Here is a 27,731-nt window from a genome sequence, read left to right as displayed (position 1 = left end):
AAGTTTGGGGGAAATTCGTTATACTGAGATATATAACTAATAAATTAACTGAATAAAGAAATAATATAAATTGAAATGTATGTGAAAAACTTGTAATATTTATAACTTATAATAGTTATAGTAAGATTTTACTCCCAGTTCTCTCTCAATATTCTTTAGAGGGTTTATCTAATCATATTTCCCTACATTTTGGAGAATTGGCATACTTTCAATAAAATACCTGTCAACAGCTAAACTGCCATAAAACACTGAAAGTAACAGTGACTGACACCTAAATGAATAAAGTGTAATAATAATAATAAAAAACTATCATTGTTTGTTTTGGATGGATCAGTAGAAACATTACAGAAACTAACTCAAATATTGTGCACTATGGGAGATTTGGTAGGAAACAGTCACACTTGTGAAATACAGCACAGCTCAAAAATGGACAAAAGTGCATTCCCAAAGGCACCTCAGGGGCTTCGTAAAGCAGGACTGCGCTTCATCTCTATCAGCTATGTTTGCCGAATAGATTTGTGGAGAATATTTATTAAATGTAAACACTGAAAAAAGAATATTATACAAATGTGGTATTTTTTATTAATACCTGGTGGCCTTGGGAGATCATAGTATTATAATGCAATATAATTTGCATGTCATCTACTATATGAAAGAAGTAATATAGCACTTACTGTTAAAATGTCATGTATCTCAAGGAATTTACATTCCATCAGTTTTATAGATGTGAAACTTTATAGACAGAGAACACACTGTGAGTTACAAGAGCTTATCATGGGGGATAATATTAGACTCTTCAGAGGAATATTATTTCTGTCTATCATGCATATTTCTATTTTTTCTTCTGTGCTCAGGAAGAATGAATGAAATGGATATGAGCAACTTTTCTTATCTTCTTTTTTAAAGACTACTGCTATGTTTATTTATTACTTGTTTGTTACTTCTACAGACAATTACTGACCATCTACCACATGCACCAGGGGAAACGATGTTCAGGCGTGATCCTTCCAAGAACTTATAAAATATAAAACACATTGTGACACATGAATTTATAAAACCACACAACTCTTTTATACAGTAGAAAGTAATAGGAGCCTTGAGAGGAGAATGCTTAAGTGCTACGGCAATTTAGAGACACAGGGATGTCCCCTGGCTGAAAAAGTAAGGTTCGATGCAACAGGCAGTGATGAAAGGGGGCTTTGAAACGTTCCAGACAAGAGTCCCGTAGGAACCGAGGCCCTGTTCACTTCTCTGTCCCTCTTCTCCCGTCCCATCCACACCAGCCTTCAGCTGCAGGAAATTTCTTCTCTTTCCTTCATCAAGCCCTGCTTTCTGTGGCCTCTCCAGACCTTTTACTTTACTTGTGGTCTTCCTTCTTGCAGGAAGTTTCTCCTTTTCCCAACCTCCAAACCCTACCCCAAATCCCTATTCTCTAGGTCTGGCTAACTCATTCTTTGGGTATTGGCTTAAAGACCTTTCTCTAAGTAGCCCAGCTACCCCCTTCAGAATGCGTAGCAAGCTTCTAGTTGTTCTCCTTTGTTCTCTTAGCGTGATGATGGCTTTTTTTTTTACCACATTCTACTATACCTTCTCATTTTCCCCCCCAAAACTCCAAGAACTTACTGGGGTGATGTGCATATTCTGTATCTTGACTGCAGTGAGAATCACAAAGGATTACACATTGTCAAAATTCACTGAGATACACACTTAAAATCTGTGCATTTTCTTATATGCAAATGAGACCTCAATTACTAAAGGAAAGACAAAAAAATTAGAGTATAACTCTTACCCTACCAAAAAGTGATTTACTCCTGGTTATAGTGATAATATAACCTTATAAACCCAAAACCTTATAAACAGTACTTCATAATTACCTTCTGGTTAGTTAGCATTCCCCTCCAAAATCTATACCTTCACTCCACACACACCCCTACTAAAAGCTGAAATCCTTCATAAAACACTTAAGGCCTAATATAACTATCATTGTCAAGGTCAAATCTTTTACTTCTAAATATTCAATAGTGTTACAGAGAAATAATATTAAATAGCCAAACATTCTTTATTTCATTTTTTATCAAGATAAAGAGAAAATAATGCTGAAACTACACAATGTCAAGATACAACATATGTGCGGACCAGCTGTTATGAGAAGATAATACCATTTGCTCCCTACACTACTTCACAGGAATGTCTTTAAGATTAATGAGATAATGGACCAGATCCTTTTTAGTGGGGAAACTACTTGCTGTTGGTAATTGGGGCACTTTAGGGCACAGTAAATCCATCAGGCCACTGAGACGCCGCTACCGCACTAGAGCAAAATGGCAGACGTAAAAATTTATAGTGAGAATCAGGTTTTTAAATATTCAGAATGGTGCTTTCTGAAGCATAATTTATACTTGAAATGCACTTTAATTTCTTTGAAAACAAACAGAAAGCTTTTAATCTGCAAGTTAAACAATAAAGCTCTTCCTTCTAGCATTTAAGAGTTTATCATTATACTAAGTACCCAAGGATAAAAAACAAAGATGCAGCCACTATTCGCAAGAAGCTGACAATTCAGTGAGTAAAGCGTACAAATAAATAACTTAAATAAATATGACAAGTGATTTTTAAAAATGCCTTAGTACCTGGTACTATAGAAATACCTGGACAGGGACCCTAATTCAGGATGGAGGTGGGGACATGCAAGTTGGAGGGTTGGGTACTAGAGATGGCCCTTGGGAAGCAGTGGGGCCTGAGCAGATGGACCCTAGAAGGATATGGCAGTAGGCCAAGAGGGCCTAAGGGCTGGGCAGAGAGTGCTTGGGGCTAGAAACAACAAATGCAAAGAAAGGCAGAAAAGCCAAGGAAGCACAGGGCATAGAGGGACAGTCCTCCAGAGCCAGGGCAGGGCAGGAGATGAAAATGGAGGCCAGCGGTGGCAGACAGCAAAGAGCCTAATAGTAAGGAATCAAATATACGCATTCGGAACTCTGGGAAAGGCTCTGAGAGACAAATTTGGCAGCCATCGGCCTCAAGGAAGTAACTGAAGTCATCACCCAGGAATATCTGCAGAGTGCAAACAGAAGACTATTATGGAAATCCTACTAACTAGGTACAGGCGAAGAAGAAATAAGCAAGAGAAAATCGGGCAGAAATAGCCAGGTATGTAAAAGAAATTCCAACAGAGGGCGTCATGAAATCCAAAGGAGTAAAGAGCCAGAGTGACAAGGACTCTGTCAGATCAAGGAAGACAATACTATGCTGTTGTTTGGACTTCATCATTTGTGGGGTCTCAGGTGACATCCTCAAGAGCAGTTTCTATTGGCAAACAATGGTGGAAGTTGAGTTCATAAGGATGGTGGCTTTCAGTCAGTTTCACGGTGAAGGGAAAAATAGAGAGGACCATAGCTGGTAAGGGATTTGTGTTGAAAGATGGTTTTGAGTATGAGTGAGTGGGAGAGAGGAAGGGAGGAGGGAGAGGCAGAGAGGAAGATTGTTTTATTTGGGTTTTTTTTTGTAGTTTTGGTTTGGTTTTATTTTGAGAGTTTCTGTGTTTAAATACCAAGATAAAAGAACCACTAGAAATAAAAATATAGAAATGGTGAGAGAAAACTTTAGAATCAGGAAATGACTGGTAAAGAAGCAAAGCAAAGTAGGAGAGAAGGACGGGAAACAAAAGTTAAGAGGGATCTTCGCGTGAGGGGGGTGGTGTTCAGAACACCTGTCCCTCTGAGAAGAGAAAGCCCTGAGGTGGGCTCAGAACCCCAAGAGTCTGGACGTAGTGGGAGGGAAATAATTTTCTCATTTTAGTGCCATGAGAGCTTATTTCTGTCAAACCGAGACAAGTACGCTTGCTTTGGATTCCCTAAATGATATTTAAGAAAAAAAAAAAACTTTTATTCATATAAAATAAGTATAAAAGTGAGATTTAAATATTTATACATTATAGATATTCCACCGAATTGTTTATTTTCAGTGACATAAGAATGAATTATGACTATTTAAAAAGAACTTAATTTTACTAGAATTAGTTCCTTCTATAACATTAAAGTATTTGGCTGTCAATCCTTGATAAGCAATAAAACCTAGTATATAATAATATAGTATTGAGAAAGGGTTATTAGAAAATGCAAAAATAAAAGGTAACTTTAAAACCCACAATTAAGATTTCTTCATGGAATGTACAGAAACATTCTAGGGAGAGATAACATCTCTATGAAAAAGTTACATTTTTTCTAATATAAAAAAGAAGTGGAGACAAAACATATAGAAACTTGTTGTTTGTATTTATGTTAAACTAATGTATGCATAAAAACTGGTTCCCAAACTATGTGCACCAGATGTAGTTAGTCAGGTTACTAACTACATGCATTTAATGAAAAATTGATTTAATACTTCCCAGTCCTTGCTTCTTTCAACCCCTCTATCTTATCTACCTGTGAGAATTAGACAATCTCATAGTCTTCAAACCTATTCTGCCATAACTTTTAGTGATTCACACTGCTGCCACGCTTAATAGTCATCATCTCTGATGCCACTGGGTTGGGGGTGAGCATTTTATTATCCATTTTTTGGTTGTCTCTTAGGCAGAGCACCTCTTTTTGGTATAAATTACTGGAGTGAGTCCCTCATCCCAGTCACACTTTTCCTGGAGCCTTGCACCAGATCACTTGGAGGCACAAAGCCTTCTCGTCCAACCCCACACACCCCACGAACTTCAGCCTCTGCAGATTTGAGGCGCAAATGGCGCAGTTCGATCAGTTCTGGAACCCCTTCCAATCATCCTGGGAAATGAAGATTTGCCCAGATAAAGAAAGACCTCAACAAAATCAACGCAAGGGTATTTTCACAAATTTGATATGTGACGTAAACACACTTTACATATTTAACATTTTTAGATTTCTAAGAGATATTAATATGAGTTTTTTGTGCCTCTCAAAAACTTCATGTACCTACACAAGGGCAGCTGCAAGCCATCACTAATAAACGAACAATAAATAAAATAATTTTCTATAATGATATTGTTCCTAAAGATATTAAACAGTATTGTATTATATAAATTTTTAATATATGAATAGACCTAAGAGAATTAAGATAATAAGTATAAATGTATTATGTATTTTTCAAAATCTATAAATATGAAATTATTTTTAATTGAAATAAGAAAAATGAATATCAGTATTAATGCGACCATATGAATAAATTTTTCAAGGGGTAATAGAGTTAAATATAAATAGAGGGGAAAAAATGGTGTAGATAGAAGCTCTGTTCATCCCTCTGGCAACCAAAGCAAAGTTGTGACAGAAACAAGGAGCAGCAAGAAGGAAAAATCGCCTGGGATCTAGATGAACAAGCCTTACAACTAGGGAGAAATCTAAGAAATCACCCTGCAAAGGCAGAAGGTAGGACGAGGGGAGGACACGGGGCTGCCCGGTCCGCAGAGGCTGAGTGAGACAGAGGCTGCAGCAGCAGCACAAGCTTCTTAAAGGGCCACATCCTCGAGCAAACTTTCACGGTAACGGACCTACTCACTGTGAGCACTAGTGCCGATTCTGTTGTGCGCAGGGGGCACCAGAGACTTATAGGGAGACGTTGTCAGAGTGAGGGCCGAGGAGAGATTCGCTCTGAACAGAAGTGCCAATGGTATCTATTGTTCATGTTGAGCCCTCCCCTCTCCCAGTGCCACCATGGCTGTGATGTCATCAAACTGGATAACAGAGGCTGCTCTGCCCAGAGGATTCCCTGAAACCCCACCACCCCCAACTCGCAGCCCCACCCAACCCCATCCAGGTGTATCCTCAGTGAGTCAGGTGCTCTTTGCTGAGCAGCACCTAGACTCACACGGGAGGCAGCTGGCCTCGGTTTCTAGTGTGGCCTTTTGAGGTAACTATGAACACAAGCACCTGCAGATTGCTTGCTGAATCTTAACAGGTGGCCCCGGAGGGGTAGAGGCTTGGGCTAAATTTGGCCTGCAGCGAAATTTGGCCTTCTCAGGACTGTGCCACTGGACACCTACCTTCACAAATCCACACTAATAAGACTGAGAGATTTAGGAGCTTTGCTTAGTACAAAGAAACAGACACGGAAAGGCAGCCAAAATGGGAAGACAAAGAAGCAGAAATCATAGAAGAGAACAGAAATACAGATATAATGGAGTCAAGTAATCTAACAGATGCAGAGTTCAAAACACTGGTTATAAAGATGCTCAATGAACTTTGAGAAGTGTCGATAAATTCAGTGAGAACTTCCACAAAGAGATAAAAAACATAAAAATGGAAATGGAAATTATAAAAGGAAACCAGTCTGAAATGAAGAACATATTATCTGAGATGAGAAGTATATTAAATGAATAAAGGAATAAACGAAGTGAATAAAGAAAAGGATCAAATGACCTATTTAGAGGACGGGAAAGCCAAGGACATGCAATCAGAATGGCAAGAGATAAGATCCCAAGACTATAAAAATAATTTAAGGAGCGTATGGCACACTATTAAGGGTCCAGATATCCATCTGATTGGCATAACTGAAGAAAATTAAGATGCTGAACAGCTGTTTGAAGAAATAATGATGGAAAACTTCCCTAACCTGGTGAAGGAAGTGGACATAAAACCCCAGGAAGCTCAGAGAATTCCAAAAATCAGGGATCCAAAGAGGCCCACACCAAGACACATCATAATTAAAATATTAAAGGTTAAATACAAAGAAAGAATAGCGGCAAGAGAAAAACAGATAATTACTTATAAGGGAACACTCATAAGACTGGCAGCTGATTTCTCAAAAGAAACTATGCAGGACAGAAGGGCTTGGCACAAAATATTTGACAGCATGAGGACCCAGGACCTACAATCAAGGATACTTTATCCAGCAAAGCTATCATTTAGAGTTGAAGGACAGATAAAGAGCTTCCCAGACAAAAATAAGCTAAAGGAATTTATCACCACCAAGCCAGTATTATAGGAAAGGTTAGAGGGACTTCTTTAAGAAGAAAAAATACAAAAGACTCACTTCAGATTAATAGACACACACAGACTAAAGAAAGGGGATGGAAAAAGACATTGCTTTGATGGATCTAGAAGGTATTTAAGTCAGACAGAGAAAGATAAACACTACATGATTTCACTTACATGTGGAATCTAAGGAATAAAAAGAACAAACTAATCAAAAACAGACTTACAAATATAGTGGACAATTTGGTGACGGACAGAGAGGAGGGCGTTTTGGGGGGCTGGGAGAATGAAGTGAAGGGTTAAAGAAGTACAAATTAGTAGCTGATGGATGGTCATGGGGATGGGGAGCACAGCATAACGAACGCAGTTAGCATTAATACGTTGGCTAGGTGGAGGGTCAGGGGAGGCAGGGAGCAATTGGGAGGATCATTTTATGAACTGTATAGATGTCTAACCAATGTACTGTATACTTGAAACTGATTAAAATTAATAAATTTAAAATATATATATATATATATATATAAATATAAACACACACATACACACACATATATAAACAAACCAAAAAATACTTCAAGTGTGTGTTTTAAAAAGTTGTTCATGGCCACGGTAATCCTCTGTCTTAGCCTTCCCATGTCAGGGATGTGACAGATTTAAAAGCTATTGAAGTGAGAAGTGTTCCCCTTCCAACCACAAAAAAATCAGGAAGCAGAAACAAGACAAGGTTTAGGGCTTTTCTGTAGCTACAGCTGCACTGTCCAGAGTTGGTGATGAGCATCAGTTCCTCCCGTGACCCCACCATCGACACACACGCAGCTGTGCCATTAGACCAGACTGTACCAATGTCCACCTTTTCCATGGCAAGGACAAGAGGAAGCCCAATCTGAAGGTGCAGTGGTCACAGCAGGAGGAGCCAAAGGGTTCATGGTCTCCAGTGGCCCCTAAACCTTCACTCCCTACGAGGCAGGCAGACAGACCAAATGCCTACCTCTCTCTGTCCCCACAAGCCCCACTCTACACACATGCCCCAAATTCCAAAAGTGGTTTTGGAATTTCAGCTAAACATTAGTCCCTGAGAAAACGGGGCTTAAAATAAAGAAATACACTTTATAAAATGTTTACTTTTTTGTATGACTCTAGATTTGGGGGGGATTACTTTTCTGATATATTTGCTTTGCCAAACAGAATAACTTACTGTTGACGTGATCGATGTAGTAGACACCAATCTGAGGGTCAAACCCTGCTTCCCATCCCCACGGCAGCTCATCCCCAACGCAATCCGCAAACGACAAGGGCTTCGTTAACCTATAACAAACCAGAAAAATGCACAGGTGATTCTTTCCATCAAACCATATAGGTCAAAATTCAGCGCCCTAACCACAGTTAAATGTGCAGGCTGCCTTTCCTTTTGGTTCTTGATCGTTTGTAGAGATAGCACCGCTGTGTTTGAAACCTTACAGAAAAAAACGACAAGGATAAAATACAGAGATGAACATCCAAAAAAAAAGCAATAAATCATAATACCCTTTTGAGAGCTCACAGCTTAAGACTGCGATATAAATCTATATAATAAATAAACAAGGGCATCTTAAATCAGGAAGAAGGAGGGCTGGGATCTAGCTGCAAGTAGCTCTACAGCTAGTTATCCCATTAAAAAGAAAAATTCGCTCCAGGATTTGAGTATTGGCATCATGGAAGTCATCATATCAGTACCTCTGAGGCGAGATATACATCAGGTTACACTAACTTCAGGTTTGGATGCTCTTTATATAAATGAATTAAACACTTACATAGTGGTGAGGTCCACTGTGAGTTCTTGAGAGGTGAGACAAACATATTTTGATAAGTATCTTATATATAATAGTCACTCAACAAAATTTTTAACAGACCGAAACACACAAAGCACCTATTATCAATGTAATATCACCTTCTGAAACTGCCTTATACTCTCTTTAAGCTTTAAAACTAATGGGGATTATGCTGAGTGAAGTCAGACAGAGAAAGATGAATACCATATGATTTCACTTATACGTGAAATTTAAGGAACAGAACAAACTAATCAAAAACCGACTCACAAATACAGAGGACAATTTGGTGACAGAGAGAGGGGGTTGGGGGTTGGGAGGTCTGGGAGAATGGGGTGAAGGGTTTAAGAAGTACAAATTGGTAGTTGATAGATGGTCACAGGGATGGGGAGCACAGCATAGGGAATGCAGTCAGCATTAATATATTGGCTAGATGGAAAACCAGAAGAGAGAAGGAGCAATTTGAGGGATTGTTTTATAAACGATATAAATGTCTAACCAATGTATTGCATACTTGAAACTAATAAAAAAAAAGATGATAAAAAAAATAAAGAAACCACCGTTTCCTTAGCAGAGTATAGGTTTCAGACTTAATTATGGGTTGATTTTCTCTCTCACTTTCTTCATTTTTGGTTTTAAGATTTTTCCTGGGTGTCAGAGCAGCCACCAGCAGGCTAGCACTACAGATTAGTGATGCCCAGTTGTAGAGCGGCCAACATCAGCTGACATATCTTCTAATTCAATGCAATGACACCCCGCACCATCCTACATAAGAAATCACCTGGAATCCCTTTAATTCATGCAAATGAATATCAACGATCTCATAGCTCAACTGAAATATAGCTCGCTTCCAGAATTACATCAATCATCTGAATAACAAAGTACATCATCTACCCTCAGAAAATTGGGAGAACAATATGAAGAGAAGGGAATCCCCATTCTTCCTAGGCCTAGCCTGCAATAGCTCTCCTCCAAGGACATAAAACACCAATGAATGAAAGGAAGGAAGTGTCTCTCTTTACCCCTTGGAATGAAGTCTGCTTCTGAAGATGGCTCCAGGGATACTAACCTTCGAAACCAGTTCATGTGACAGAAATACAACCAGCTCTGCCACTGACTCGCTGGGAGACCCCCTCACTGAGCGCCTCTCTGCCTCAGCTTCCTTCTCTTTTAGGTGGTGATCACACCTCTATCCTCTCCCTGCAATTAACTATCTCCAAAGATTAATGGAAAGATAAAAAGGGATTAATTTACAACAGTGTCTAGGACACGGTAAGTAGTCAATCAATGTTAGCAATTAATACAAGCATGACATGTGAATTGTCTCATTACTCTCTGGAGGAACTGAATCAGACAGCATAGTCTAGAACAGTGGTTTTCAAAGTACACCTCACAATCAGCAGCATCAACACCTAGGAACTGGTTAGAAATAAATTATTGGGCCCTTTAGTGGACCTACAGAATCAGAAACTCTAGGGCCCAGCAACTTATGTTTAATCAAGCTCTCCAGGTAATTCAGAGAACTTGGGAACCACTGGCTCAGAAATTGAGCTTAAGATTTGGCATCAAAGAGACCTGGGTCAAACCCTGTTCTGCCACTTACTTGCTGCACAACCTAGGGCAGGTTAGTAACCTTAAAAGCCCCTGTTTCCCAACCTATTTTTTAAGGGCGGGCGGGGGAGGAAAAGCTTAAATGGGAACTAAAGAGTATAACGCCTGACAAATGGTAAGCTTCAATATATATATTAGATGAGTGAAATGAATCTCAGATGTGTTAAGCAATGTGCCCAAATATGGCAACTTGCCATATTTACTTTTGCAAACCAGGAGTCAATATGAACTCGATCTGAGTCAAAAAACCGAGCTCTTTAGAATTGTGCCCAAATTCCATTTTCTATCATATAAACTGCCCAGGAAAATTGAGTTTTCTTTTGACACAGAAATTAGATACTATATCAAAAAATCCGCATGCCACAGGAAATGGCCTTGTCTCCATACGCTGTCTATAAGACTGATCTTTGATGACTTCAATAAAGCTGATTAGACAAAGCGCCGGTGCCAGGATATTCGGCATGTTACTCTGTTTGAGGATTTTCTTTCCCTAACTCCTTTCTCAATGCTGTCTATAAAAGGTACATGCATTCTAAAGAAATGAAGAATAAGAAGACTTGGAAATGGAAGTTTAAATGACAAAAGAGAGATACTATACAAGTTTTATCTTGGCACCAAATCAACATGTTTAAGCATGAATATGACATGAATATATTTAATAGTCTTAGAATCAGAAGTCACAAAAGCTTCAGAACATGTGCTATAATTACAAGTCATGGTAACTTGATTATACTTGGAAATAATCCAGTTTTCCCCATTAATTGTTCAACAGATAATAAGTATTTTATTAACTGTCGCTGTTCCAAGACTAGAATTAGATCTATATGATATATATAACTGTGAACTCAGCTAAAAATTCAGACGTTTCCATTCCTGGAAAGTTTAACATAAAAGTTTCCTTGCAGCGTCACTTCAAAAGTCAATTTAATACTTTATTTTCTGTATCTGGATAAATATATATCTTTTCCTCACACTCTATTATGAAGCAAACCCATTCATACATATTTGTAAATTTCGAAATTTTAGGATTTAATTTTTATCCAAATTACAAGATATAAATAGAATAACATTCTCAGGTACCAAACCAAATTAAGCAGTCAGTTATGCTGCTATCCTGATAAAGGGAACATATTACTATGATATACAAAGAATAACACTAAACAAATAACAGATGTATTCCAAAATTAAAACAATATGAATTAGAACATACATTGTAAGTAGAAATGTTGATTAGCTTCTAAATTTCTTCTTGTTCTGCCCAAGGAATCTCTGAAATATTCAATCCTTCTTTGATGTTAAGGAAGCGAAAATGGATGGAGTTTGTTTTTTGTTGGTTCCCCACAATGGAGCAACATCATGCAAAAAGCCTAAAATTAACAAGAGTCTTTATGCTAAATTCCAGAGATAACTCTTTGCTTAAAAAACAGTCTTCCTTTGCACCGTGACTAATGTGAAAAAAATGGCAATTTACTGCAGCACTTTGCCAAAGTTTACGTATAAAATTTGAACTTTGCATGGTATTTCCTCTCCTTCTGGGCACTGTATCATTCTTTTACACAATCTGTCATTTAGTATTTATTCTCCCATTATGGATATCTGTTCTATGACATGAGATGCCACACACAGATATATTTATTCTTCATAATTACATGATGGTGAATACTGTGTGCGCACAAGCACAAATCCAGGAAAACTGAGTTTGTACGTACTAATTGCAACAGAGTGTGTACTAATTGCACCAAATGAAAAAGCACTTAACAGAGAAACCATTTTCGGGTTAATAAAACTCTTGCCACAATTCAAGCCTCCCAAATGCATAGTTTAGCATGAACGTGAAAGGTCTTAACAGTTATTTTTACTTGGTAGCATCTGCTGCTGTCATTGTTTAGCTAACTCAAAGCGGAGTTCTCACTGTCAACTGTCTGATTACTACAGAACCTGCCCCCACAAACATCTCAATCTCACAGAGAGAACAGGGAGAAAGGAAGGATGGGGTTCACAATTTGAATTTTAAAGGGAGAGGAAAATACCAGAAATCTTTCTATAGTTCTGAAAGAATTTTAATTTATAATGATGTTGATTAGTCCTACCTAAACAACTTCTGTTTCTATCACTCTTCTAGCCATGGAAATCAACAATGCACAGGAACAAAGAGAGGAAAGAGTGAATGGTGGCAGCAAGAAGAAACGGCTTTTAAGAGAAATTATACAAACCACTTCAGAGGAGGGTAACAAGGTTAGTTCTATGTCTTTGAGGAAATTAGCTTCATTTCTTCAAAAGGAATTACATTAGACAGGAGAACTGCCAGAAAGGGAAGGCCCCAGGCCTGGTGCAATGGGTCAAGGAGGAGGACCACTGCTCCAAGATTCAAACGACTCACCCAATGTTCTGTAGCTGGTAAGCAGCATAACTGGTAGTCTAACCAGGCTCATTTCTTCAGATTTAGTTCATGTCATCTCTGCACCTGCTTGAGTCCTCAGACAATTCTCTTCTATGTTGGCCCTAGGTCTGGTCTTCCTATAGCTTTCACCACCCACTGGCGCCACTTTTATCCCTTGGTGCCCAAAACCAAACCAAACCAAAACAGAACAAAAACTAATATAATCCCCTTCCATATGATGGGCTTTCCAATATTTGAACACAATAATCTCAAACCCAAATGCCTGTTCCTCTCACTGTTTCTCATATTCTTCCTCCACGCAAAAGCCTGCCAATCTGCCCTTAAACCCATCCGTCTCTCCCTCCTCTGCAATCTCACTCCATAAACTACTGTCAAGTATTAATCGCCTCTCATATGATTAATTTTTTCTTATTCATCCTACAAATGTACTCAATCCGCCATACCCTAAAAAGTCTTTCCCCAAATCTTCTGGCTCCTCTTTTGACATTTACTTCCAAACTAATTCTAGAGATTTTTCATCTGGAGGATTTAGAAGTCCAAATCTCCCTAAGGCCACCCAACCCAATTCCGTGGTTACTTCATGAATATACTTCTGAAAGTCAATATTTGTCTGTGTTTTTCTTCAGAGGAGCACATTACTTACGCTGCTGGTATAGGGACCCAGATATATTATTTGCAAAAATGTCAATGCTTACAATATTCTATGTATAAAGAAGCCAACTTTTACATATAATATTACATTATTAGTATGTATTATTACATACTAATAATACAAAACATTTACTGAGTGCTTACCATCTACCACGCATGCTTATATATATATAATATATATAATATAATACATATACTATATATTATATGTATTATATGTATACATAATACATATAATATATATATTATATGTATTATATTATATATATTATATATATGTAAGTTAAATCCTCGTAAAACGGCAAAGTAGATACAATTATCATTGCCATTTGAATAGCCTGTGCAGGAAAAAAACCTTACTCATAATCAAATAAACATGTGATTATACAACACGTATTTCTCTGCCTAGTGAACACTTGTAGTTTCTCGCCATTAGGTTTACTATGCAGTCTGTGGCTATCGCTATTGTTATCTAATGCATAGATTTAACTACTGATACATTACTTGGATTTGACTATCCACCAATTTCTGGAATAAGTGGCAAGAAAGGGGTCCCTTTAAGATGTTCTGGAGGGAGAAAGTGGGAGTGGGGCCTGGTCTGGAGCTGACACTGCTGACTGGCTGCTGCCCTGAGCGCACCTACTCTCCGGCGATAACGGCTGCACGCTCTGCTACACAGGTCTTCACACTTAAACCCTCCTGACAGGGGCTCTGAAGATGTAAGAAATAAGTCCAATCCCAGATAAAAGAAAAAATACACATAAGGACACCCAACTCTTCAATTCTTTAGCGATTTGACCAAAGATTGAAAGGAGCTTTTAAAAAATATTTACCTCTTTTTGACATTTGTAGACTGAATAGCAATTTCCAAGTAAAATTATATGATTTATACGTGTGATTCTTAAGCGAGAGGTGAAAATGATTCAACTTAATTGTTTATATTGTCTCTTTTAGCTAAAAAAAAAAAGTAGTGCTAATAAGGCCAAAGTTGTGCATTACATCTCCCACAAGCTTTTTAATATAAGATTGGCTTGAAAAGATGTTAATTTAGAAGAGTGGTTCTCAAACCTAAGTGTACATCCAACTCACCCAAAAAAGGTTTATTAAGACAGACTGCTGAGCCCACCCCCAGAGGTTCTGACTCAGTAGGTCAGAGGTAGGAGCCTAAGAACTGGAATCTCTAACAAGTTCCCAAGTAAGGCTAATGCTGTTGGTCCTTGGATCGCACTGAGAACCATGGGTTAAAAGGCACAAATTACAGCTCTAATGCACCCACGGAATGGAGAAATGGAAAATAAATTCCATTTAAAAATGAACTGGAGGCAAAAGCCTGTGCTTCAGAAATAGCTGTATTATGAAAACTATGAAATGTTTAGACAAAATTAATGGCTTAATAATTCTTGGATTTTGGCAGTTTCATTTCATTTTAAGTAAACATTTTTTTCCTCAAAGGACTTTTAAATAATTTTAAAACAAGTTCTTCAAATGCAAGTCTTTCTTTTTCTTTCATTTTCCCACTTACACATGAAATATTAACAAGTATTCAACATCATTAGTCATCAGGGAAATACAAATCAAAACCACAATTAGGTACCAGGTCACAGCCACCGGGATGGCTATAATTAAAAAATAAAAAACAAAAAACAGAAAATAACAACTGTCGATGAGGATGTGGAAAGATGAGAACCCTGTACATACATTGCTGGTGAGAATATAAAATGGTGCAGCTTCTATAAAAAACAGTTTAGCAGTTCCTCAAAACCTTAAATACAGAATTACTATATGACCCTGCAATTCCACTCCTAGATGTATACCCCCCAAAACTGAAAAGAGGCACCCAAACAATTACATGTACACACACATTCATAGCAGCAGTATTCACAATGGCCAAAAGGTGGAAACAGCTCAAATCTCTATCATTTATTATCATTTATTATTTATATATCTATAAACAAAGTGTGGTATATACATACAATGGAATATTATTTAGCCGTAAAAAGGAATGAAGTAAATGCTACAATATGGATGAACCTCCAAAACATTATGCTAAGTGAAAATGCCAGACACAAAGGGTCCCGTATGGTATGAATCCATGAATATGAAATATCCAGTATTGACAAATCCATGAAGACAAAAAGATCAATAGTTGCCAGGGGGTAGGGAGAGGGGTAAATGGAGAGAAACTGCTTAACGGGCATTTTGGTGTGATGGAAATGTTTTACAAGCAGCTGGATAGAGGTGGTGATTGCACAACACTTAGAATGTATTAAATGTCACTGAATTGTTCACTTTAAAGTGGCTAATTATGTGTTATGTGAATTTCACCTCAATAAATTGTTTTTAAAATAAGTAACAAGTTATAATAATGCCAAGACTCCAAGTAAATAAAATATTTTCGCAAGAGGAATTAAATAAAAATATGGGAAAAAATTCAACTTCGCTATAAAAATAAATGCCAAATAAAACAATAATCAGGCTTCATTTTAAGCCTACTAGAGTATCAAGTTTTTGTTTTGTTTTGCTTTGTCTTAATAATGATGAAACTTAGTTCTGGAGAGGATGTGAATAATCAGTCACTTTCATTTATTGCTGGTGATTTTGTATCTTAATACAGTCCTTTTAAAAAACAATTTGGCAATATTAAAAAACCATTCAAATGTCGATTCCATCTAACCTAGGAATGCTATTCTCACACAGTGTTCCTGAATCCTGTCCCACCTGACACCCCCACAAAGACTCAGTAGCCACCTAAGGCATCTTGCCACACACACTGTTGTCTCTCCCACCAGCCTATGAGCTTCTCCAAGGCAGGGCCCCTGCTCTGTTCTCTGTATCTCCAGCACAGTGCCTGCCTCATACACAGTTGTTACATAATCAGTGTTGACTGAATGGATGCAAATTAGGAAGGAAGACAGAAATGAAAACAGTTATATCATGGAAGGATAGTCATTTAACAAAATTTTCTATTTACATGTCTATAATAATAAATGCATTTACCGAAAACAATATGAAGATTGATATTAAGGTGATAGTTGATAAATATTTCCTGACAATGGATCAAGACAGGAGAAAAATCTTCCAATACTGCATCAAAATAGCTGGTCCTATAATTTATTTTAGTTTATTATAATTACATTTAGGTTTCATAAGTGAATAGCTAAATAGAAAACAGATTCTTAGTTACAAAGAGGGAAAAGAATTTATCTCAGATGGTTCAAGAACTCAGCAAGTTAAAAAAGTATTTAACCCTGGAGAAGAAAACAGTGGTGTGCAAACACTTTATCTTGAACCTCTTTTCTCTCCTAAGTGCCAAGAAATGTTTGCTTGTTGAATTACTTGGTTTTGGAAAACAGTTTGAAAATTTAAGTGGATATGCTAGCAAAGAAGGTAGGAATGTTTGAGAGAGGAATAGGGCTAACAAGATTGAACAAACAAACAAACAACGACCAATCATTCTCCTACCTACAGTTCAAACAACATGTAATCATTACGGATTTCATCATAGATGATAATTGTTCAAGGACCAGGACTGGAGGAAGCTCGAGTATTCACTCTGGAGAATGTGCTCCAGTCAGAACAATAAGCCACTGGCACGTGGCACACCCTCTGGAGGGGCAGAACCTTGTTATAGTCAACCTAAAGAGGTTAATTAAAGAATTAAAATTAACCTATATTATTTTTATCAAACGTAAGGAACTGGGAAGATGTTTTTGAATGCCTATAACCTTATTACATAGGAATAACCACAGTTAACACTATATTTGATTTCAGGCTATGTTTTCTTAAATAAATATAAATACATATGGATATGGATACACAAATAATATTACGCACATTTTTACAAGATTGGTATTAAACTAAATAAACTATACATATACTATAGTTTGGAGGCCTGCTTTAAAAAACACAAGTATAAAAATCTCACTATGAAGAATACATAAAATAGGATAAACTATTATTATATTCCCTCCTTTATTTTCCTATAGAATGAGATATACTCCAATATTTTAGTATCTTTTCAGTCCATCTATAAAGTCATATGCTTTACAAAACATACAAATAGGCTCATACTATGTGTATTTTCTACAACTCTATTCAGTTTGCAATACAAGTTAGAAATCTTTCAAAGCGCATAGATGTAGTTTACGTCGACCTTCTAATACCTACATACATTGAGTGGCTTACAGTCCATCATTTAACTAACCACTAATTAAGAGATATAAGTTTCAACTTCCTTCAAGAGAAACTAATGCTTCAATGAACATGCTTGAAAACATTTTCAGCTCTACCAATATTTTTTAGAATAAATTCCTGGCAATAAGTCAAGGAATACATACACTTTTTAAATTTAAAACTATAAAAATTCATGATAGAACTGATAAACACAAACTGGCATTTAAATTTTTTAAATTCTGATATTCTCCTCCACTTGGGCTTTACCGGCGTGCACGTAACAGAATGCCCCTTTACCCACACTCCACCGTCCCTCGACGCTGTCGCTGGGAGAGGAGCAATCTAATAACTACCAGTAAGGTTCGTAACTTTTCTATGTTTATTTGTTTCTTTTGTGAATTGTTCTTTTTTAAATCATGTTGTCCTTCTTAATGATTTGTAGTAACTTTCAATATATTTTGGTATTAATACTTTGTCAAGTTGCAAATTTTTTTCCCGAGGATATTACTTATCCATGAACTTTGTTCATGATGAGTAGATCGATTATTTAAAAGTGTTGGGAAAACTGCATAGCCAGTTAGGAGATAACAGCTAGATCCTAGTTCTTCCTTATAACAAAATTCATTCCAGATAAATCAAAAGAATTATTTATGGTAAATGAAACTAAAGCATGAAACCTACTAAAAGAAAAGATATACGAGAACTAAGACTCTGGGTTCTATTCTTTTCAAAATGTAGTCCTTTAACACTGCCATTGAAAATAAATGGAAGAAAATAAAATGATACAATAAAATTTTAACGAATTGCTAGCAGAGGCTTAGAGCTTATGGCTTGCTCTCTCTGTTAAAAAGACAACTAATAAATATTAGAAAGGTGTTAAACACATACTAGCCCCAAACAGACTTTCTCCTTGATCTAACTGAAGAGCTGAAAGAAAAGTCAAATAGGAAAAAAAACATATGACTAAAAGTTACTTAAATGTGATGTCCCTGGTTCCATTACATCCACCTTGGGAAACGCGGTTCTCGGCCAATGGAAGACCCCAGCAGGGGTGGCATAATTGGGACACATTTTAATTTAGGCGAGTGAACCTAACTGTGATGCACTGAACAGAAGAGAGACTCAAACAGTGGTTCTCAAAGAGTGGTGCCCCAACCAGCAGCATCAGCATCACCTAGGAACGGGTTAGAAATGTAAATCATCAAGTTCCTCCCCCAAAACTCGTAAATCAGAAACTCTGAGGGCGGGGCCACATGCTTCCAAGGCCTGCTACAGTGTGAGAGGCAGAGGACTGGAGAAAAGCTGAAAAAGAGCTTGGTTTTCCATTTTCCACCAGGTAATAAGCACCTGCAATAGAGAAGGTAACCAACACGCTGACAGTGAGGAGCGCTGCTGAAAGGGAAGTAATAATAGGATTTGAGGTTGCCACGGAGGAGAAAAGGCACCTAGTAAATGCAGAGTCCCCAGTCCCTGGACATTTGAAGGTAGAAGCTGGATAATGAAAAGTTGGGGGTGTTATCAAAACAATGTACTCGACACGAAAGAGGCAACTGAGAAAGTCTACAATGTCTTGGTTTGGTAGTTTCAGAGGAGTATAGTGGTACAGCAGGAGTAAGCAAAATTATCAGGAGTAATTAATTAACTTTAAAACATGTTGTGTATGAGGTGCCAGAGGAACATGCAGGTAAAATATGGACTAAAATTTCCACAGGGAGGACAGATGACGGATGAGATTAATGAGCCAGGCAAGGCCTTGGGATGTGCCTACATTTAATGGGACAAAGGATATAACAGTAATAATGCTTAGAAAACTGACTTCAACTGGAAGAGGAAAAAACCCACCTCGGTCTCTATCTTTTCTTTCCTGCCAATAGGAAGTATTAATCAAACTACCAAAAAAGGAACATTTCATCCATGCATTCACCAGGTCATCAAATATTTATTGAACTAGATGCTTTTTTCACGCACTGGGATATACGAAATGTGTTAAACATGTTTCTAGTCCTCCGGCAGTTTTCCCACAGACAACCAGCTACTGTCGTCTAGGTGTACGCCGTCTCGTGACATAAAATGCTCCCCTGAGTCGTAGCTAAATGTTTGGAAACAAATGAACTCTAAGAGTGCCTCCCAGTTCTACCATCAGAAAATTAATCGATTAATACCAGTGAAGACATCTCTGTGACAGTGGAAGTAGGTGGAGTGCAGCTGAACACAAAGTAATCCTCATCACAGAATGTTAGCTCCCTGAATGAAAGCACCCACTTTTCTATCTTATACCTTCAGAGGCTGCACATCCGTTAGATGAGACGTAACCTTCGGAGGTTGGGGAACCCAGGCCGGCAGAGTGGACGTCGGTGGAGTCTCCTTCTCACACACTAAGTCCCCAGTAACTATCTTCACTCTCTTGATCACCCTGACCACAGGAGGCAAGTACTGGTCATGCTTGAATTTAATGATCTCAAGCTTAGCTTTTTATTTTTTTAAACAGCATTACTGAAGTTTAATTTAAATACCATAAAATTTGCCCATCGTAAACATACAAATCAGAAATTTTTAGTTAACACCATGATACAATCTAGGTTTAGCACATTCCTACCACCCCCAAAAGATACCTTGTCCCTGTTTGCAGTCACCGCGCCATCCCTACTCCTTGCTCTAGGCAACCACTAATTTACTTTCTATCTATACAGATTGGCTTTTTTCCAGAATTTCATATAAATGGAATCATACAATTTGTGGTTTCTTGTATCTTGCCTCTCTCATTTAGTATAAGGTTTTTGTGGTATATCCATGTTGTGAGTTTCAAGAATTCTATCTTTTTTATGGCTAAATAATATTCTCATATGGATATACCACTGTTTGCTTATCCATTCACCAATTTATAGACATTTGGATTATTTCCGCTTCTAGCTATTACCAATAATGCTGCTATGAACATTCACATCTAAGCCAAGCTCTTTTTCCTCCCAAATCTAGCTTCTGAGAGGGGAAGAAATGACCCTTAGTGGGGTCATTCCCATCACTTAGTGAGAAGGACCAGGTTTTATGACACAGTAGACACAAGTTATTGGCATAGTGGTCTACAAACACTAAACATCAAAGAAGAAAGAAAATCAGCCAATACCAATAAGATGCCCTCATTAATACCAGGAATTCCCAGGACAAGCTGGCAAAGGGTAGAAACACTATACTACTTCACAGCTAGGAGCAGGACATTTGCACTTCAGACACCAACTCCACCAACTACTGAAAGACCTACCAAAAAGAGCCCAGGAGATGTAAAGGAAAACCAGTCAACCTGATACATAGGTAGCAAAAACAAGCTTTTATACACGCAGTTCCCTCTCCCTGGAATATCTTCTCTCCATCCACCTTCCCACCATTGTGCCCTTCCTGTAAGGTTCACCTTCCTAAAAAGTGAGTTCGAGCATCGTCTCAGGGAAGCCATCCTGTTCTCTAGGCTGTCACTATTTAATAATATTGTAGAAGCTTTGGCTTTGGAAATATTTTCTTACTCAAATTGGTCACTTTTCACACTGTTTACATTCTTCGGTTTACTTATCTATTTGGTTCATTGAGTTCCTAGTGGTTTTTTCATCTCTGTATTCTAAACACATAGCATGGTACTTGGTGCTCCCCAGATGTCTGTTAGAGAAAACAAAAAGCAAGTGATTTCTAGCTCTGTAGAGATCCAGACTAATTGGAGCCAACATCTACCTAATCATTCCATGGGGTATCTGAGAGCCAGGTCGAATGTAACTTATGTAAAACACAGCTCTTGATCCCCTCACCCCCAAACACTGCCCTCAACCTCACTCCTTCCCCATTTTGGAAAATGGCACGATCATCAATCCAGATGCTCAAGTCACCATCCGGGAGGCAGTCATCCTTGACGCTTCCGTCTCCGTCACGCCCCACATTCAATCCATCGTAAATCCTGCAGGCTCAGCCTCCCACACAGAGTCCCGATCCACGCAAGTTTCTTCACTGCCACCTCTCTAATCCAAGCTACTAGAATCTCTTGCCTGGACTGTACCCTAATTTCCTAACTCACTGCTGTGTTTCTACTCTTGTCCCTCTATAATCCATTCTCCACACAGCAGTTGACGATCTTCTGGGAAAAGTTTTTAAAAATCTTTCTTTTTATGTAAAATTTTAGGTAGAAATTACATGAGTACATCCTCCTTGTATAATACTAAAATACTATCAGTAATGCTCAAGTTCCCTTTGGCCACCAACTCTCATCCCAGTTCCCACACGCCTCTCCTCAAAAGCAGATGTCTGCCGTAGATAGAAGTCACTGAGATTTGCAAGCCGCTTCTTAACTCAGCAGAGCTGACTAACACACAAGTATATCTAAGGGAATGACATCCATGACATCACCCAGTTGACTTCTTTGATGTTATTATCATGTCTAATTTATCTTGTTTATTGCTATAGTCTCTCCTTTGACCTCCCCACAGCCTGTCTTGTCTACCACTTGTAGCCCTCGGTAACAAGAACTACGGCTGGTGCTCATTCGCATGTGTTCAATGAGGGTACTTTCTGGTGACCACTACATCTGTACTGATGGCCCCTGTCAACCACACACTAAATCACTCTCAGGATATACCAAGCTTTGCACTGAAAAGCACCTCATCTTGGCCTCGAGTACAACCAACACATAAACCGAAAGAATCATAGATTTTTTTTAAAGCTCCAGGGTTGGAATTTCAAGAATCAAATATCAGAAAACTAAGAAACGTTCCCGAGCAGTCTAAGGAATGGTGTTAACAGACTACAAATCAATTCCATACCTAGTGTTTGCTTTACTAGTTAAACACATGACTGGATTTTTATAACTTATGTGCCGGCTTTTTTTGATGGTATTTCCTTGTGCTCTCCAGCCCCTGTTTTCCTCTGGCATAGCACCAGATCCTCCAAGCACTAAAAATTAGATGTATGGAATGTCAGGAATGTCTGATAACTATACTAACTTCAGAGATCAGCCCTTAGTTATAAACAAAAATGCATGCCCTTTGAGCTTTGACTCAAATTCAATCTGAAGCAAACAGAAGTCATGAGGCTGAATGCTGGCAAAGTGTGCAAGGTGAAGTGGGGTGGGCTGGGAAAAGCTCTAAATATAGTTCTTCATAACTGTGAATATAAATAACTGTTTCTTAATCTAAAATGTTAATGAACTGCAATTGCAAAGCATTGCTTGGTTACCTTTTAGATTAGCAGCACCTGAGTTAGTAAAGCAAATCGTTAAAATGACTTTATAAAATAAAGTTCCTCCTATATTCCCATATACTTTCACTAACATCTCCTTATCAGGGCTGCATCTTTAGTTATTTCTCCAGTTCTTTAGGTGCTGGTGCTGTTCAGGGTTAATTACTATGCAAGATTAATTATGCCTTTTTAAGGCAACTCTACCAAAACGAGAGAAGAAACCAAGAAAACTAGAAGACATGGGATCAGTAGAAGAAAAAGAAATGAAATCTGCAAGATGACAATAAATGGAGATTCTGTGCACATGACACCTGCAGCAGTCACAGTGATTAACCAGTTTAATGGGACACCAAGCACAGAAGAAGCACGAGGTTTGAAACGTTGTGACTGAACGTTCTGAAAGGAGATTTATAATTCTGGCGGCAAACTGGCAACAGAGACATAGAAAGTTAAAAAAAGAGACAATTATTAACTATAGAGAAAACTAAAAGAGACTCAATCACAGTACATTGGATTGGTCATCCAGAAATAACATTTACATAGCCATAAAAACGTAAACATTGAATACTGGTTTCTTTATAAGGTGAATAATACTCCCAGAAGGGGAGGGGCGTGTACGTGAGAAGGGCGCCAGTCAGAGGGCTGAATCCTCAACCACAGTGAGAGGTCAATTCTCAAAATCTACAACTGAAAATTCAAGACGTATAAATATGTTATTTAAAAATATAGAAGTAAATACCAAAAGAAACCATTCGATATGCAAGCGTGGTTGACTCTGAGGAGGATCAGGTGTGGGAAGAGTGGTGGGTAAGGGGGCTGCTGCTCTGCCTTCGAAACCTATTTTATGTTTATTAATCTTTTACAAATAACTTTGTAAAAAAAGTTGCAAAATCTCCCATAAGTTTCCAATTTTAATTTCAAAAGTCAGAAACCTTTCTCGACTGCCTCTACTGACTAATTCAAATTTATCCCTAAAGAGATCTCACATAAAGTTTGAAAGTTACATTTGCTCAGAGCTCATGTAAAGTATACTTTTCTGTACTCTAAAGCACATAATCTAAAAATTTGAAGATTTTATCAATTTGAAGATTTTAGTATAAACTAATTTCTAGTGAACCTTAAATAGAAAATTTAAATATTATACCTTCTTCTTCTAGCTTTTATTTAGAAGCCCTGTTACATTCAATATAGATAATGTAAATGAAAAGTCTTCTGGAGAGTGTTAAAGCACAACATAAATGCTTTTATTTTCATTTTTGAACCCTTTACCCTTCTCTCAAAGAGGCTATATTCTAATTGGAAAGATGAAGCATGTACAGAAATATATATTAGGCACTTTGTGCTAGGAACCACGTGAACGGTACTAAGAAGAAATGAAGACAGTTGGTTAGAAAACCTTTCCGTCTGGTTGCATCTGAAATGGTGGTCGTCAGGCTAAGCTCTCATTAGTTACCTCATCCCTCCATCTTATAAAGCAGAAAAACAAAGTAATTTGAAGAAATTACTCTTTTAAATGTCCTAATACAATGACCATTCCTCTGCCCTATTTTGTTTTTACCATGCTCTCAATAAATAGCATTAAAAAAATCAATATAAATGTAAAGCTATGTCAAAAAAGTGCATTTCAACATCCGAGACTCCACATGGTTCACCTTCAAGGAGTTGTTTTAACTCCCCCTGTACCGCCCCCCACCCCACCGCCATAACACTCACCAGTTCCCAAGCCTCTCAGAAGTGCTCTCCTCCTTACCCCACCCACTCATCCACTACCACCCAGCCTTCCCAACGACTTAAACTCCAGAACCTCACAGCTGAAAAGTTTGCCCATGGAAGCCCCTGCAACTGTTGTCAGATATCCGAAGATTATACTCATGGTTTTCAATGTTTTATTTCTATACACTTTGAGCTTGTCCCTCACTGTGACTTTAAAGTGTCTGTCTCTTGAATCTAAGGTTTTGAAGCCAGAGGACCCACTATTTTCTAGAATGGAAATCATTCTCTGGCCAAGGGTATAGCAACTGTTAATCTACTGTTTTTGTCTTTGTAAGTTAATAAACATCTGGAATATGCATCTGGAACAATATCCCAGCATTATTTCTATTGCATTTTTATGTTTATTTTGCCCAACAAACCTATTATTCTCTAAGTAACTTGAAAACCTATTTTCCAAAGAAAATAAAAGTCATCCTTTGAAGTACACTCATCTTTTGAAGCTCAGATTGGTGCCCATGTATTGATTGCATAGCAATTTCCCCACTTAGCTAAACATCTACCTAATTGTTTATATTAAACTAGGATCAGGTTTCAAAAGTGCTCCTGGGATAAAAACAACTCTACACAATATGTTCATTTGATGATGCAACTATTAGATATTCAGTAATTCACTGGTTTAAAAGGAAGTTGTAGAACTGAATTTAAAACTTTATTTCTTTATACTAGGTCTTGAATCTCAAAAATTACCTCTTTTAAGTAAATACTATGTGATATAAACAAACTGAGCTTGTATGCATAAAGGTATTCACCCCTATCGCTTGGGTATACCTCGGTCATTCCAAAATTGTATTCTCACGGGATTTCTCTGATAAACATCCAAAAATTTGATATGAAAACTTAACTTTCCATAAAGGTGTAAAAAAATATAGAAACATACCTGTCAGTCTTTCCTCAAACCTTAACAGCTTTATAGTAGCAACATATCTAATTTCAACGAGAATCAATAATGATTACATTTATAGTAAAATATAGTTCTTACATGCCAATGATTTGTAAACTTGCATTTATTTGATCAATTTTGCTCATTTTACTATTTCAAAAACAGTTTTAAAAATACAGATACAGACTTAATACTTTATGCCATAAAGAGATGAATTTCATCTTTAAAGATCATTTTTAAAAAACTCTTATATTTTTATACGTGCCATAACTTAAAAATCCCATTTCAATATGTGAAAATAGCATCTAATGGCCTTTTTAATTTTTGTCTTTAATGACTTCTACCATAGCCAGCATGCACTCTGACACTCAATGGACAAAGAGAGGGAACAATTGGTTTAACAATCTCCCTTCTTAATGTTTGCTTTCTTCAAAGAATTTCTAGGCACTAGACATTTTAAAAATAAGATTCGACATCCTTGAAGTAGAGTAGACCTCTTTACTTTATCACAACTAAGCCAAGACGCAGAGACACCGATGTGACTGGGCCAAAGTAAATCACAGAGTCTGGTTTGTTTGTTGCTTGATAAGGTTTAAGGGAGTCAAACATTTGGTGACGGAAGGAAATTTAGCTTTGGGTGGTGAACACACAATGCAATATACATATGACGTATTATTGAACTGTACACTTGAAACCTATATAATTTTATTAACCAATGTTACCCCAATAAATTTAACTTAAAAACCCACAGACTCCCCCCAAATACAGTGAAGTAAAATACCCATTACACAAGAAATCAGGGTATTTAGGTTCTTACCCTATTTGTGCCAACAGCTTAATGGGAGAGTTTAAACATTTAACAATTCCTTTGACTATTAGTTTTCTTCATCTATAAAACAACAGTGTTTGATTCAAAGGTCCAAAGTCACTTTATGCTCTAAAGCTTAATGGTTTTTTTGATTCTGCAATACTTCGCTGCAGATTGTGGTAATTCATATCTGATTTCCCCACTGACTTACATAGAAATCTAAATGATCCTTACTGGCAGTGGCCCCTAACCATTTTGTTTTAAACCCCAGTGCCCCCAAAGAGACCTTTACTATATGTGGCAGGAAATACAAAGATCTTTTTAAATCTTAAAAAAAAAAAAAAAATTGTTCACTGACTTCCACTGCCAACCACATAAAATCTAAGGTATCTGGTCTGGCGTCAGGATACGCAAAATCTGACCTCAACTCGCCTTCCCAAACTTTATCTGCAATGATTCCCTTTCCTGTTCCCAAAACTACAGTCAAACTAAACATGCTTTTCCTAACCACACCAAAGTCTTCTTCCCGTTGCCCATGTTTTGGTTCCTGGTGTTGTCTTTACCTAGACTGTTCTCTATCTCCGCAGAGGATTAAGTTTCACTGAATCCTCAAAGCTAGGGGGACCATATAATTTATCATCCAAACTAGGACAATTTTGACGTGAAAGGGGATATTAACTGGATGGAACACTGGGATGCCAGCAGTAAACTGGGGCTTATCCAAGCAGACTGCGACATATGATCACTCCACACAGAGCCCAACTCCAGTGTACATCTACTGGAAATAATCTCCCTCCCCTAAAACTTCATCGCACTTGTACCTCTTTTCAATTACCCTTTCTGCTGCATATTTGAGCTGTGTCTAACAAGCTTTATCACCCTAACCAGTCTTAGTCGTGACATGATTCAGCATTACACTCTCTACAATGCCTAGCTTACAGAAGAAGTAGGTGCTCAATAAATGCTAGATAAATGAGAGAGCTCTTAGGTACATCTAACTCCAGCATATAAAATTAGCTTCTTTCAAATTAGTACATGCCTTTTTAAAATCAGCACCACAGTTCACACAGAGAAGAACCACACTCCTTGGCCACACCGAAGAGCCCACCTCCCTCAGAGATGTCCACATACTCTGATGGCTTGTCCTCATAGGAAACTTCCCTGGTGCATCTGTCTAATTCATATATGATGTCTTGTGTGCTGTGACAGAACTTGTATCACCCAACTACCAGGTGCCTTGCTAACAGCTACACGTCTAAGCTCTGAGGCAAGTGCTACAGAACTCTGTGCTTCCCATTTGTGAGGAGACATCTCATGAAAAGCACTGTTTCACCTTCGGAGAGCATTAGATCTTGGGATAGAGAGCAGACAGTTGTATACTTATTATACAACAGGGTTCTGACTACCCTGCATCCCCAATTATTTTCTTTCTTTCTTTCTTAAAGTATTGGCTGCTTTCTAGTCATACAGTCTAGGCACCTTGGGG

General features: G+C 37.7%; 1 protein-coding gene across 7 annotated transcripts in view; it reads right to left on the bottom strand.

The window, feature by feature from the left end:
- Window positions 1-27,731, bottom strand: part of WWC2 (WW and C2 domain containing 2) — a 170,712-nt gene that overhangs the window by 83,470 nt on the left and 59,511 nt on the right. For 6 of the 7 annotated variants that reach the window (XM_039882603.1, XM_039882606.1, XM_039882605.1 and 3 more), the window contains exon 2: window positions 8,128-8,237. In XM_039882603.1, the coding sequence (XP_039738537.1) occupies window positions 8,128-8,237 (110 nt within the window). Of the gene's footprint in view, window positions 1-8,127; window positions 8,238-11,558; window positions 11,584-27,731 lie in introns of those variants that run through there. The other variant, XM_039882607.1, reaches the window with a different exon arrangement.

Source organism: Pteropus medius, unplaced genomic scaffold, assembly GCF_902729225.1.
Source record: "Pteropus medius unplaced genomic scaffold, Ma_sr-lr_union100, whole genome shotgun sequence".
In the NCBI taxonomy this organism is placed as follows: Eukaryota; Metazoa; Chordata; class Mammalia; order Chiroptera; family Pteropodidae; genus Pteropus; species Pteropus medius.
Note: the sequence above shows the minus strand (reverse complement) of the source record. Positions and strands in the feature narration are given on the sequence as shown.